The sequence below is a fragment of the Juglans regia genome, chromosome 2, assembly GCF_001411555.2.
Source record: "Juglans regia cultivar Chandler chromosome 2, Walnut 2.0, whole genome shotgun sequence".
Taxonomy (NCBI): Eukaryota; Viridiplantae; Streptophyta; class Magnoliopsida; order Fagales; family Juglandaceae; genus Juglans; species Juglans regia.
The window spans coordinates 17,947,763-17,961,106 of NC_049902.1; the positions used below are offsets into that span (position 1 = coordinate 17,947,763).

At 33.3% G+C, this 13,344-nt stretch overlaps 1 protein-coding gene and 1 non-coding gene across 2 annotated transcripts; both read right to left on the reverse strand.

The window, feature by feature from the left end:
- Positions 1-6,789: 6,789 nt before the first annotated feature.
- Positions 6,790-11,291, reverse strand: LOC108989940 (rRNA 2'-O-methyltransferase fibrillarin 2-like). Its single transcript, XM_018963716.2, has 7 exons — positions 11,089-11,291; positions 10,211-10,542; positions 9,407-9,502; positions 9,206-9,283; positions 8,947-9,123; positions 7,285-7,353; positions 6,790-7,120 (listed from the first exon to the last, which is right to left on the reverse strand). The coding sequence occupies exons 1-7, from the start codon at positions 11,102-11,104 to the stop codon at positions 6,944-6,946; spliced, it is 945 nt and encodes a 314-aa protein (XP_018819261.1). The 5' UTR covers positions 11,105-11,291; the 3' UTR covers positions 6,790-6,943.
- On the reverse strand, positions 8,373-8,444 carry LOC118347836. Its single transcript, XR_004800982.1, has one exon. It is a non-coding gene; the product is annotated as a small nucleolar RNA snoR60 (small nucleolar RNA).
- Positions 11,292-13,344: the final 2,053 nt, after the last annotated feature.

Below are 13,344 nucleotides of genomic sequence, written 5' to 3' on the forward strand. Positions count from 1 at the left end.
AAGGAATAAATCATAAAGCAATATGCTAACTAAATTACAGTGAATAAATTTAAATAAAATGTTTTACTAGAAAAAATAAATTTTATCTATATCCATCAAAAACTTCAAAAAACGAATAACTACTTGATTTTCTTACTACTAATCCATCCAAACAATTTAAACAAGATTAAAACTAAAAATTATACTAGATAATGAAAGAAAATTGAAAAATCATTCCCAAGAAAATTTGGCTTCAAAAAGAAAGGAAAAAAAAACCATTCCCAAGCAAAGATAATAAAAACTAAAAATTATACCGGTCCCAAATAACTGAAAAATTAAAAGCCCTAAATACAATTTACAATTTACATCAATGCAAATCATACAATTATTCTCCTGGCAGCTCCTAAGTCGTAGCTTCCTACATCTTTTGGTTTGGCATACTTTTCAATTTTCACAATACGTTGTAAAGTGTAAACAAAGGAATTATTAGCAAATAGCAAAAGTGAAAATTGAAAACTAACGAGCTAAAATACAATTCACCTCATTAACTTGCATTGGTTGTAGACATTGTATTTGAAACCTCCATAGAATTGTCACCATCCCAAACAAGTTCTATACAATAAAGAAACAAAACAAATTACATAAATTTACATAACATATAGTATTATAGATCATAAAAGTTATAAAATGAAGTACTTAAAAAAAAAAATTATAAAATGAAGTAAGAAACATACCCAACTGCCTGTCAAAATCCTCCACCCCATTCATTAAAGTCTTAAGGTTGATTGGAGTAGAAGAAGAATGAAGCCAATTCTGTGTACAAATGAGAGCTTCAACCATCATCGGAGATAAACTACTTCGAAAAGGATCAAAGACACGACCCGCCGTGCTAAATGTAGATTCAGAAACCACTGTAGATACCGGTATTGCGAATACATCTCGTGCAACTTTTGAAAGTACGCGATATCTAACTGAATTAACCCTCCACCAAATAAGAATGTCAAAACTTGGAATGCCTCCTCACAACTTTCAGCTAAGTATCTATCAACCTCATTATTGCTCCCCAAAGTGTTTTCCGACTATAACCGTTGCTTGAATATGGCCATTCTTTCTGCCGTCCTATCAACTCTACCACTACCATTTGTAGAATTTACTTCTTCACGTGTGGGACTTGTGCGTTGCTATTATAGATCAGAATTGTTGCCTCCCTCATTATCAGTGTATGCCTCATACATGCGAATTAAAGCATTTTTAACCTTCCAACTCAAATCAACAGCTTTTATGGGATCATTCGCATACATGCATTACAATGCAAAGTCAAAATATCGCATCTTATACCAAGGATCAAGAATAATCCCAACAAACAACAACATATTCATATTATCTAAGTCGCCCCAATATTTTTCAAATTTTTTTTTCATATTTGTGGCCATTAATCCTACCACGGGGTGATGGGAACCAAGGTGGACCTAGTCTTAAAGATATGTTGCAAGTTCCATATGGGCCAAATACAAGTTCAAGGGCTTAAACGATGAAGATTTTGCTTTGATTCATTTCATAAGCTATGGAAAGGGCAACAACATGACTTATAGGCTTTGGGCACTTGAAGGCTTTCAACTTATTTAATTAATTTCAAAGACCTATTTTATTTGCTTAGAATAATTGGGTTTATGCCTATGTAAGGGCATGTTGGGAAAGTTATTATTTTATTGAACTAGGGTTAGGATTACTGTAGCCGAGTCACTTTAGCGCCGTACTGTAGCCACGGCACTGTTCACTCATGGGTATTTTTGGAAGATGGAGTTTTATTTTATCTAGGGTTTTAATTAGGTTTTGGTTTAAATACTCTTTGTAGCCTCATTTTCAGAGGTTTTATTGAGTTTATGAAATTTGATGATTTGTTCATTGTGAGTTGAGTTTATCTCCTCTTGTTCTTAATTAAACTTTTGAATTTATCAAAAGTAAATCACAACCTTTGTGACGTTCTTCTTTTGTAACCTGGGTTCTTGAGACGGGTTCTTCAACGGGTCTAGATTTTAATATAATCTAGGTTCTTGAAACGAGTTCTCATCAGGTTTAGGTTCTCCATCCATTGACTTGGTTTTGGCTTTCTTGGGGAGTTTTCAAATTGACTGTGGGTTCAAGGGATTCATTTCCCGCGGGTTCATATCATTGGGGCTTCCTATTTTACACTCCACTTCAATTGCATCAGATATTTTAACTAACTCCAGAAAAAAATGAGTTGCAAGTTACATATTCATTCTCCGAAAAAGATAAAGTTGCATCATGAAATAGTTCAAAAAACCTTACAAACAACTTTACCTTCTCTCAATCATTATTATTGGGAGGCCCTAACTTCTTTGATGTTCTCCTATTCACCACATCACCAATTTATTCATCATCATCGTCGTCGTCTCCAACACTACTAAGGAACCCCGAATCTTCTTCTTCCAACCGTTCAAAAGTTTTTCAAAATTTTAAAACCCCTTCCAACATAAGATAGGTGGACTTTCACCTAGTCGGTACATCTAAACAAATGTCACTTTTGCTTTCAATTTCTTCCAACCCAATACATTTCTTAAATGTACTCCACCTTTGAAGTGAGGACTTAACATATTTCACAATACATCTCACATTCACAATATACTCATCAAATTCTCTCAACCCCTCACAGATAATTAATTTTAGGATGTGGGCACAACACCGAACATGCAAGAATTCATGTTCCAAAACAGTGCCCTTCCTATACTTGGTTTTTCTTCAAATAAGAAACTTCTCCGTTATTAGAACTTGTATTATCAAGTGTAATTGCAAGTACTTTCGGTCTCTCCCAATCATGCAAACACATCTCTATGACCCTACCAAGTGTATCACCCTTGTGATTCTCAACCAAACAAAAAGAAAGAATTCTTCTATGTAGTTTCTAATTATCATTAATAAAGTGTGCATTGAGACATATATAGTTGAGATTTTGCAAGGATGTCCATGTATCCGTGGTGAGGGAAACTCGTTGCCCTTGAAGAATATTTCTTAACTTACTTTTTTCCCTTATATACACACTAAAGCAATCCTTCGCAACCATAACACTAGATGGAATCCCTACCCACTTAGGGCAAACAATGAGCATAAACTTCTTGAAACCCTCCCCTTCAACGAACCTAAAGGGCAACTCATCAAGAATAATCATTTCTGCTAAGGCTTGTCTGCAAGCCTCAACACTAAATGATATGAGCACAAATCCTCCACTATCACTTCCTACACCCGTCTTCCAACCAAAAGTAGTTTGGGATTTATCCGTTTGTCTCAATAGACATTTCTTACATTGTTTTTCAATGTGATACTTAATGGACTTTGTATCGTTGGTCTTCGTATCACATGCATACGAAGCACCACAGTAATTACATGCAGCCCTAGGTTTATTTGGATCATCTTTTGGTATTATTGTAAAGTGATCCAAAACCATTGACCTATGTCTACCACTACCACTCGATTTAGTATTAGCACTTACATTGGGTGGGAGTGGAGGAATGCCTTGCCCAGATGTAGCATCTGTTGACTCTACATCATCTATAGTAGAAACTTGTGGAATCAATTCTGGAATAGAGTCTATCTAGAAAAGAAAGAAAGGGAATTAAATGTTAATTAAGGGTTTAGTTCTTACACGATCTCATCAAGAATAATTAAGGGTTTAGTTCTTACAAAAAATATTTGACCTAAAAATACACAATCTGCATTTTTCCTAAAAATGCAAATATTAACAATATTTGAAAAAACATTAGGTTCAGTCATTGATCAACATTAACAATATTTGAAAAAACAGTACTCTTAAAAAGGGGAAAACCTAGAACTGGACAATCATATATAACAGTTAGCACTAGTGAATCAGTGATCTGTGTAACATTATAAATGTGCCCTATATATTAACATGAAGCTATGTAAATGATCATGTACGTATGCATGCAGGTACTTAGCAACGATTAGTACAAGAGTGTGCTGCATCGGGCACACTACACAGTCTACACTACTCCCACACTACTTAGCAATGATCATATACTCCCACTGTCCACAACCCACTACAATACTCCCACATTACACTTCAACCATCATTTTCTTAAAGTTATAAACCTCATAAAATCCTAATTATTAATAACACAAACTCAATCACAATTCACAAAACCCTAATAACACAAATTCAATTTCAAAACCCTAATAACACAAACACAATCACAAAAATCCTAAATTTTGGATTAAAAAACTCCAATAAAACCATCTACCAGATTTGAGATTTGAAAGTAACAACATATTCACATAATTTCATTACCGTGATTGTGAATTTGTGAGGCCAATTCGCCAAGAGTCTATGCGTCAATGTGTGGGTCTATGCATGGGTGACTGGGTCTGCGTGACTGATTAAGAGATGAGGGACGAGGTCACGAGAGAGACAAAGATGAGGGATGAGAGAGAGGCAGATTGCAGAGAGGACTCAGACGAGAGAAGAGAGAGACAAAGACGACTGACGAGGGACGAGAGAGACAGAGACAGAGACGAGGGACGAGAGAGAGGCAAATACGAGAGACTGAGAGAGGCGATTGCAGAGACGAGAGACGAGGGTTTGTGAGCTCGCTGAGGTGAGAGTCGAGATAGAGACGAGAGAGAGGCAGAGATGAGGGACTGAGAGAGAGGCGGTTTGTGCGTGGACTGTGGAGTCTGGAGAAATGATTTTAGACTTTAGGGTTTGAAAAGAGAGGACACAACACCGTTTATTCGGGACTTGGGAGTGACTTAAATCATCAAATGTGGTTCTTTTTTTTTTAAATGATAATAAAAAAAAATTTTTGATGGTTTGAAAAATTGATAATTATAATTTATATATATTTGTAATACATTTAAATTTTTAATAGACTATAGTGATTTAGTTATAGTGATTAGTATTAGTATTAGTAATAAACTTATATATTAGTATAACTATATTTAATATTAGACTATAGTTATATATTCATATTAGTTATAAACTTAGTGATTTAGTATAGCTATATAATATATTAGACTATATAATAGTATTAATATTATACTATTAGTATAGTTATATATTAGTATTAATTATAAACTTATAGTCATTACTCATTAGTCATTAGTCATAGTGATATTAATAATTTAATACTAGTTATAGTCTTATAGACTTATAGTGATTTCTTTATAATTATAGACTATATTTATAGTATTATAGACATAATGATTTAGTTTAGTTATCAATTTATAATTATATAATTATATTGATGATGTTAATTGTTATTTGTTACTAACTTAGAGTATATTAATGTATTATAATTTATGATAGTTCTAAGTTAATGCATAATGAGCTATTTACAATTTCTTACATTTTGTATATGAAGCAATAACCAATAAGCATAAAAATTTTATTATCCATGATTCCATACATCCATACATGCTTTATATTTACTTGCAAGTTGCAACTTAGGTCATAGTCTCATAGATGTCACACATTAGTTAATTGTGAATTAATAGGTTAATTGATAATATACGATTAATATAATATTAATTTGTAATTATATATTTAAAATTTTATATTCTAGATGGGGATAGGTTAGATGAAAATCGCATAATTTATTATACAATTATTATATAAAATAATATATTTAGGGATAGGTTAGATGAAAACTACATAATTTATTTTACAATTATTATATAAAATAATATATTTAAAAAAAAAAAAAAGAATTTGGTCAGTCCAATCCGAGAAATCTCCACCCCAGGATCGGACCGAAGACTGAAATTCCCTTAATTACTGGACCGAAACCGACCATGCCTTTTTTCGGTCCGGTTGGTTTCTCCGGTCCGGACCGCCCCTAATAAATATAATCAAATGGAAGTAGTTTTTTGGAATGTAATCAAGGAGAAAGTTGCCTTTCATGTAAGGTCTTAGGATGGGGATTCATGCGTTGTAGTTTCTCCTCTCAATAGGGATCCAACACGTGAGGAAAGAAAGTAATCAGAGGCACGAACAGCTTTGTGCTGTTGTTCTGGTCCTAAGAGCGGGCGTGGGTTCACTTCAAATCCCATTTCTGACATTATAACCCCGACTTACATGAACAGTTTTAAATGAAAATTGTATATAATGCACCTTGTTTGCATTCAAAACTCATTTCAACTCATCTCATCTCATCATTATAATATTTTTAAATTTTCACATAAAATATAATAAACAATTTAACTTTTTCAAATCTCAAAATAACTTTTCCAAATATCCGCACTAAATATAATAAATAATTTAATTTTTATTCTACTATTCACAAATCAGCTTAATTCATTTCAACTTATCTCTGAATCCAAACCACTCCACACGTTTCCAAATTTAAGAGAAAAAATATTTATAACTATAAATTGTACAACTATCGTGTAATCGTTTTGAAAAAAATTAATTTTTTAATAATAAATTTCACTATTTTCTAAAATGATTATACAATATTTATACACTTCACGATTGTATATAGAATTACTCTTTTTAAAAAGATGCTGAGGCCGAATGAACAATGGACCAAATTATGACAATTCCCTCTATAAAAAATAATTTGCTGCTACTATAGATTTCACCAAGAGAAGGCCTTCTTCCCGCTTGAGCTTTAAACAGCCTAACGGTACAAATCTGCCCATCGTCTTGGGCAAGTACACATGACATGCCCTGGTCAAAACAGAATCCTAAAGCATGGAACCCCACCGATTTATGCATCGAGCAGCCTCAGGCAAACGAAAGGAACCCAATTAAGTTCTTAGGATGTCCCGACTGAGAGATGGCTTTAAATGTGCTTAGAAATGATTAGAACATATAATAATAATCCACAAAATCAAAGAACAAATAATAAAAAAGAAAGATAGAAAACATCCATAACAATGTCTTCGACACAAATTTCTAAACTAATTAATCAGTTACAGGCTACCCACATCTCTAGGCAGCAATTTTGGATTTCTTTGGGACACGATAGCCCCCAACCACACAGGCGTGGTCACGCTCATAAGGTTCAAGCGTAACTTGTTCAAATGGCTTGAACTGATCCTGCTTTAGCTTGTTCACTTCACTCTGGAATACGGCCTCCGCAGGTTGTGTAGAATCTATGCAGTTGGCCTGAAATATTCAAGCAGAGAAAACATCAGGAAACCAAAAGGCAAATTTCTACAGAATCAAAAGTAAAATCGCTTTAAAATATAACGAGAAAAAAAAATTGGAATTCATATATCGATACAAGCACAGTGATATAGGAAGAAAACTAGATAAGACTATGTACAAACCTTGATAGAAATTACAAAATGGCCTCCAGCTTTAAGAAAATATGATGCATTCAATGCTAGAATCCTTGCCTGTAAGGTTCACAGAAAAACGAAAACAAAATTCAAATAAAGTAATCTAAGTAAAATATGGGAGACACCAGCCCCAGCAACATTAGTAGGCCAGAGCTATGTCCACGAAAACAAGTTAATCCCATAAGAATGGGGCAAAGTAACATAAACAAACTGAAAACATTTTTAAACTCTAAAAAGGGCATGCAACTCAGTTATTGAAGATTCACACTCAATAGCTGTTATTCTCACAAAAATTTGAAGGGTCAAAGCTCCAATTAATGGAAGGACCAAACATAGTCAGCCTCATGCTGATCCATTTCAACTGTGTTGGAAATTAAACAACCATTTAACAACACCATCCACCAAGAGAAGAATCAAGTCCAAAAGCACTCAAAATATCAGAGATTCAGAAACAAAAGATGCAGAAATAAGATACAGAAGTTTGAAAACTACTAGGAAAAAAAGCAATACAAGTTCATGTTTGCGCATTGTAATAAATCAAGATACAAGTGAGATATATAAACAAGAACAATCTGACAAAAAACAGGATAGAATGTAAAATGTTGTATATAGCCATATCGTATGCAAGCAATAATGTACATAACAGTAGTCAATTCAATGGACTCTGTCTAGAGCATCTAACACTCAAGCCCACATCACCCATAACATGTTGAAGGGAAGCTCGAGTAGCACTTTTTTTTTTTTTTTTTTGATATCGGGGAACCTCTCCAAGGCTTTCGGACCTACCCCTGCAGAATAAACCCCGGTCACGTGCACCGCACCCTCGGAAGTTTCCCTACACGGAACTGGTTAAATCGTTGACTTTTCACCAGGGAGTGTGGCCCCAAAAATTGATTGCACTTATGAGGTGTTAAATCTTAGACCTTGAAGGGAGTGATACCCTAAGACCAAGGCTTTCCCCACTTGGGCCAACCCCTTGGGGTTAGGAAGCTCAAGTAACTCATTATTCCAAATAAGATATAATACTTGAAAGATTATACAATTAATGCCAATAAAACAAGAAATGACTTTATAACACCATCAGAAACTCGTTTTTGCATCACCCATTATGTCTTGAAGGGGAATCCGAGTTAACTCATCATATGGTCAAGATATAAAACGACAAATGAGATACAAAATGTAAAAAATTAAAACACTTAATTTAACAAAAACACACATGAAGCTTACAAATCCCAAGTCCAAAAGTGTATGTAATAACTGAAGAGTTTCAAAAACCATCAAATTTTTATACAAGAAACAAAAAATTTATCAAAAAGGGAAGAAACTTAACTACATGGATTATTCAGGAGTATCAACAAGCGAATTAAAAATATAAAACACGTGAAATAAGTTTCATCTTCAGAAAATAATTTTGCATTAAACCACAGAACTAAGTGTTTCCTAAAAGCGCAAAAAACTCGAGTAAATTTCTTAAGTAATTTAAGAGGAGTTGCAGAAAGGAACTCGATGACAAGGTACAAAAAAAATTTGCTACAAGATGTCCTAATGAAAATAGATGTTGCGATCACTTCAAATGCAATGGTTCCACCATGTCTACCATTTTAAATGTGAGAAGACCAATTGAATAAGAAATACATTAAAAGAGCAAACCTGATCAGGCTGTGCAACATCAGAAAATATTACATCCACCATGCCAACTAGCATTCGATATTTGGACGGATGCCTAGCATCTTCAATGATGGGGATAATATTAGTGCGCTTCTTTGCCATGTTAACCAGGTCCCTACCACTTCTATGAGAAAACTCCACTGCATAAACCACTCCAGTCTGCATGTAAAAAGAGAGAATTTCATGCAACTCTTTTAAATATAAACAAGCTTCTAACAATGATTTCATGCAGACTACTTACAGGCCCAACAATGTCAGACACATGGGAGACAGTGGTTCCTGAAGCAGCCCCAAGATAGAGGACCCGAGCACCAGGTTTCTTCAAGTTTATTAAAACACAAACATAAAAAATGGTTATGCATATATTTATATTTATAGTATAATAATATAACAAAAATATGAAACACAAAATTGAAACGAATTTAAAAATGGAGAAACTCACAATCCAAATCTCATCAACACCACCAATAATGGCAGCAGCCAACTTCGACCGAAATGGGTTCCAGACTCTGTATTCCACTTTTGTGCCATCTTCATTCTGGATGAAAAAGAATTTGTGAATTCAGTCGATCAATCACATTTAACAAAATTAAATTTTCTATCCAGAACTGATGTTCTACGCATGCTGCAAGATAGTGTTTCCATAAAAATTACAAAAAAAAAAAACAAAATACCAGGTTATACAAATATTACCTACTTTTTACGAAGAAAAAAAAGGTAAACCTACCTCTAATGAAAAAAAAAAATACCTTTGATTTACACAACCAGGAGTTTAGCATTATACGGTAAACATTTATTCTGTACATAAGAAAAATTAACAAACTTGCATCCAGCATATTATTAATACCACCTTATAACTTTATTATTTTTCCCACTTTTCTGGAATCTGGAAGATGATATCATAGAAATACTCTCTTTTATAGCACCACTTAATCTAGCAAATTTAATAAACCCAGAGACTTTTTTCTAGGCATTTTCTGGGAGAAATATTCCCCGCTATGGGGGACTGAATCCCGACCATGAACAATACCATCTAGGGGGTAGGATGGAAGTGCCACCAGGCCAGAGCAAGAATCCTGAGTCAACATTGACTAATATAACCGCAAAAATAAAAACAATATGCTTTGTGCATTGAAAACGAGCAAAGTTACGGCATAGTGCAACGAAATAGAATCTTGATGATCCACAAATTACTAATTAACCAAAAGCACATTTAAAGTAAAGAAGATGATTCCTGTAAAATGACCTGTACAGAGATCCTTTTCTCATTGTAAACAGCTTCACCAGGTACCAAATTCTTAGTAACAATAGCATCTTCTTTACCCTTAGCAATGAATACTCCCCCATGTCTATGAGGCTCAACCACAACCTTACTTCCACCCTTCATTCCACCTCGACCTCCACCCCGGCCTCTTCCACCAGCGCCTCGGCCACCACGGCCTCTCATGGCACCACCTCTGTCGCCACCTCTCCCTCCACCACCTCTGCCTCTACCTCTGCCTCCATCACCCCTGCCCCTGAATCCTCCATCACCCCTGCCCCTGAATCCACCACCACCACCACCACCACCACCACGTCCTGCACAAATACTAAAAATTAAAAAGGCAAAATCCAGCATTGAATCATATAAGAACTCTATTGGGTTGACGGTCAAATGCAAAAAGTCGTACAAAGTTCAGATATTTTCAAGTTCCAAAACAAGAAAGTCAAGATGGATAGGAAAAAAACATATGATTTAGAACAAAAATTAAAAAAGACAGTGAACACCTAAATCTCTATTGCGCTGACATTCAAATTTAAGAAATATCTCACCTCATAAACCTTAGATTGATCATTGCTCGGAACATTTTAAACAATGCCGTTCAACTGATCAACCGTTTAGGTTCACCGAAACATAATAAAATATTCATACAAACAAAACAAAATATGAACAAAACAGAATATGTATGATCGCTGAAAAATTAGGGAAAAATGCAAGAAACCATAATATTAGGCTAAAGAAGTCTATCAAGTCACCAATTAAAAAGAAAAACTTAAATATTCCATCTCAGATATTTCCCAAGCTTTATCGGCAACCAAGCAGAGAGAAACGACGACAGAGAAGAAAGGGTTTTCTAAAGCTACCTCGAGGAGGTCTCATTGCAGAGTCCTTGGGAAGAAAGAGAATGGAGCCAGAACGGAGCGAGTCCTTGTAAACGACGACAGAACGGAGCGAGAGAGGCGCAGTAGAGGGTTTTGGCCGGTTTTTTATAGTAGAAATTAGGGTTTAGGGTTTGGAAAAATCTACTCTTCGCCCTTAATTTACACACCTGCCATTCTGGTACACTAAAAAGACCGAAAATCCCCCGCTCAATAAATGTAAAGCTCTGGAAGGTAACTCACCTTACAGAAATGCTCAATTCGGGATCCAAAAAAAAGTCCCTAATGAAATTTTTTATTTTTTTAAACTAAATGATTAAAAAAATATTTTTTAATGATGTTATAAATTTTTTTTTAAATATTTATAATGATTAAAAAAATAAATAAATAAAATATGAAAAAAATTATATTATTCAGAATATTTTTTGGGTCTCAAATTCGAGACCCGTAGCAGTACTCATATCCTTAGGCTCTGTTTAGGGTTGGTTAGAAGTTTTAAAAAAATATTTAAATAGTTTTAAAAATTTTTAATGAAAAAATTAGTTGTATTAAAATATTTTTTATCATACATATTTTTCTGGATAATTCATAATGTAGTTCAAATTTTAAAAAAACTGTTAATAGGCAAAAATAGTTATACAACTTTCTGATAATTACAATTTTCAAACTTGTAAGAATATTGTTATAATCTTTAAAAAATCAAATGATCATCGTTTCTATCTCAAAAAGTACTTTTTAAATTTGTTTTCAAATAAATGTAAAGTGTTTTAAACATATGGTTACCAAACAGTAAATAATTTTTTAAATAGTTGAATTTATTACTTAAACTATAAATTATATATTATAAGTCTTAAAACTATAAACTATATTTTCCACCGCAGTCTCAAATATGCACTTACTCCTTCCTGTCAGCTCTCTTTCGTGACCTAGTGTTTCAAGTTTTCAACACCTCCCGTTTCTCGCTAGGTCTCCTCTCTCTCTCTATACAAGTTTCTAGAGTAATCATCTTGATTAACTCTTAATCTTGTAAAGTATAATTATTTAAGAGACTCTAGTAACCTCATAAGCGACGTAGAGGTGCAATCAAAACAAAGTGATATGGGCTATAAGACGAGCAAAGATAGGGGCTTGTGAGAATTTCACTTCTTCAAATAATTCGAATTAACCTTATTTAACATTAGTACTCAAATCTATGATGTTTGTTTTCACCCCCATAAACATTATTACATGTTATTGGATGCTTTGAAATGGGTTTAAAAACATGTAATTGATAATATGTTATGATTGTTATGTTTCAAGTTTTTCATCAGAGGCTACAGTATGACATGTTTTAGATAAAATTATCTATATGAAAACATTCCTTATAATGTCATAAATATGCCCCTTAAATTTGGTGAAGTTTCGCCGCATATATATTATAATATATAATATAGTGATATATTATTGTATATTATAATATATAGTGATATAGTATTAGTATAACTATTAATACAATAGACTATAGTGATATAGGATTTTAAAATTTAATATTATATTAATTAGTAGTTTATCATATAATACAAAATTATTTTATATATAATTATATATTTTATATATAAATTATATATAATATTAAAAATCATAAAAAAATATTTTATACAACAAAAAAAAATTAATATATATAAATGAACTGGTCTAGTTCGAAGATTGCAAGCATAACTAAGTCTGGGATGTCTGAAGGGCAGGACAAACTTAAAAAGAGACTCAACCAACCTGGTGAAGGCTTAGTGGCAGAAGGAAGGGAGATAATGGTAAAGACTTTAACAAATAAAGACACACATGACAACAAGATAGGAAAACATGGTCGGAATGTACTACCCATGTTGACTCTGGAAATACAAAACAAATCAATGGACAAATCAGAACCAGTTTTTACAACAGTAATGGTAGCTATGAGTAATGGTGTCAGGACTGATTCAGAGAAGGATCGGCACAATAATAGCATACCACATGGAACCGATATTTCCGATTTTATTAGTTTCAGTCATTTTTACGATTTTAGTATAGTATTAATGGATTATGTAGTTAGTATTACTATAATATAATGATAGAGTGATATATAATGGATTATAAAGTGATATAGTATTAGTATAACTACTAATAATATAGTGATTTATATAGTTATTTATATATAATGAATTACTAATAGTATTAGGGATCTTTGGAAATCATTTTAATCTCATATTATTTCCATCTCAAACA

Excerpts from the sequence above, each read along its gene's own strand:
- LOC108989940 (XM_018963716.2), bottom strand. Across the intron at positions 9,284-9,406 it reads GTGTTGATGAGATTTGGATT|AAACCTGGTGCTCGGGTCCT; the intron begins GTGAGTTTCTCC and ends ATAAACTTGAAG. Across the intron at positions 9,124-9,205 it reads TGTCTGACATTGTTGGGCCT|ACTGGAGTGGTTTATGCAGT; the intron begins GTAAGTAGTCTG and ends TTTTACATGCAG.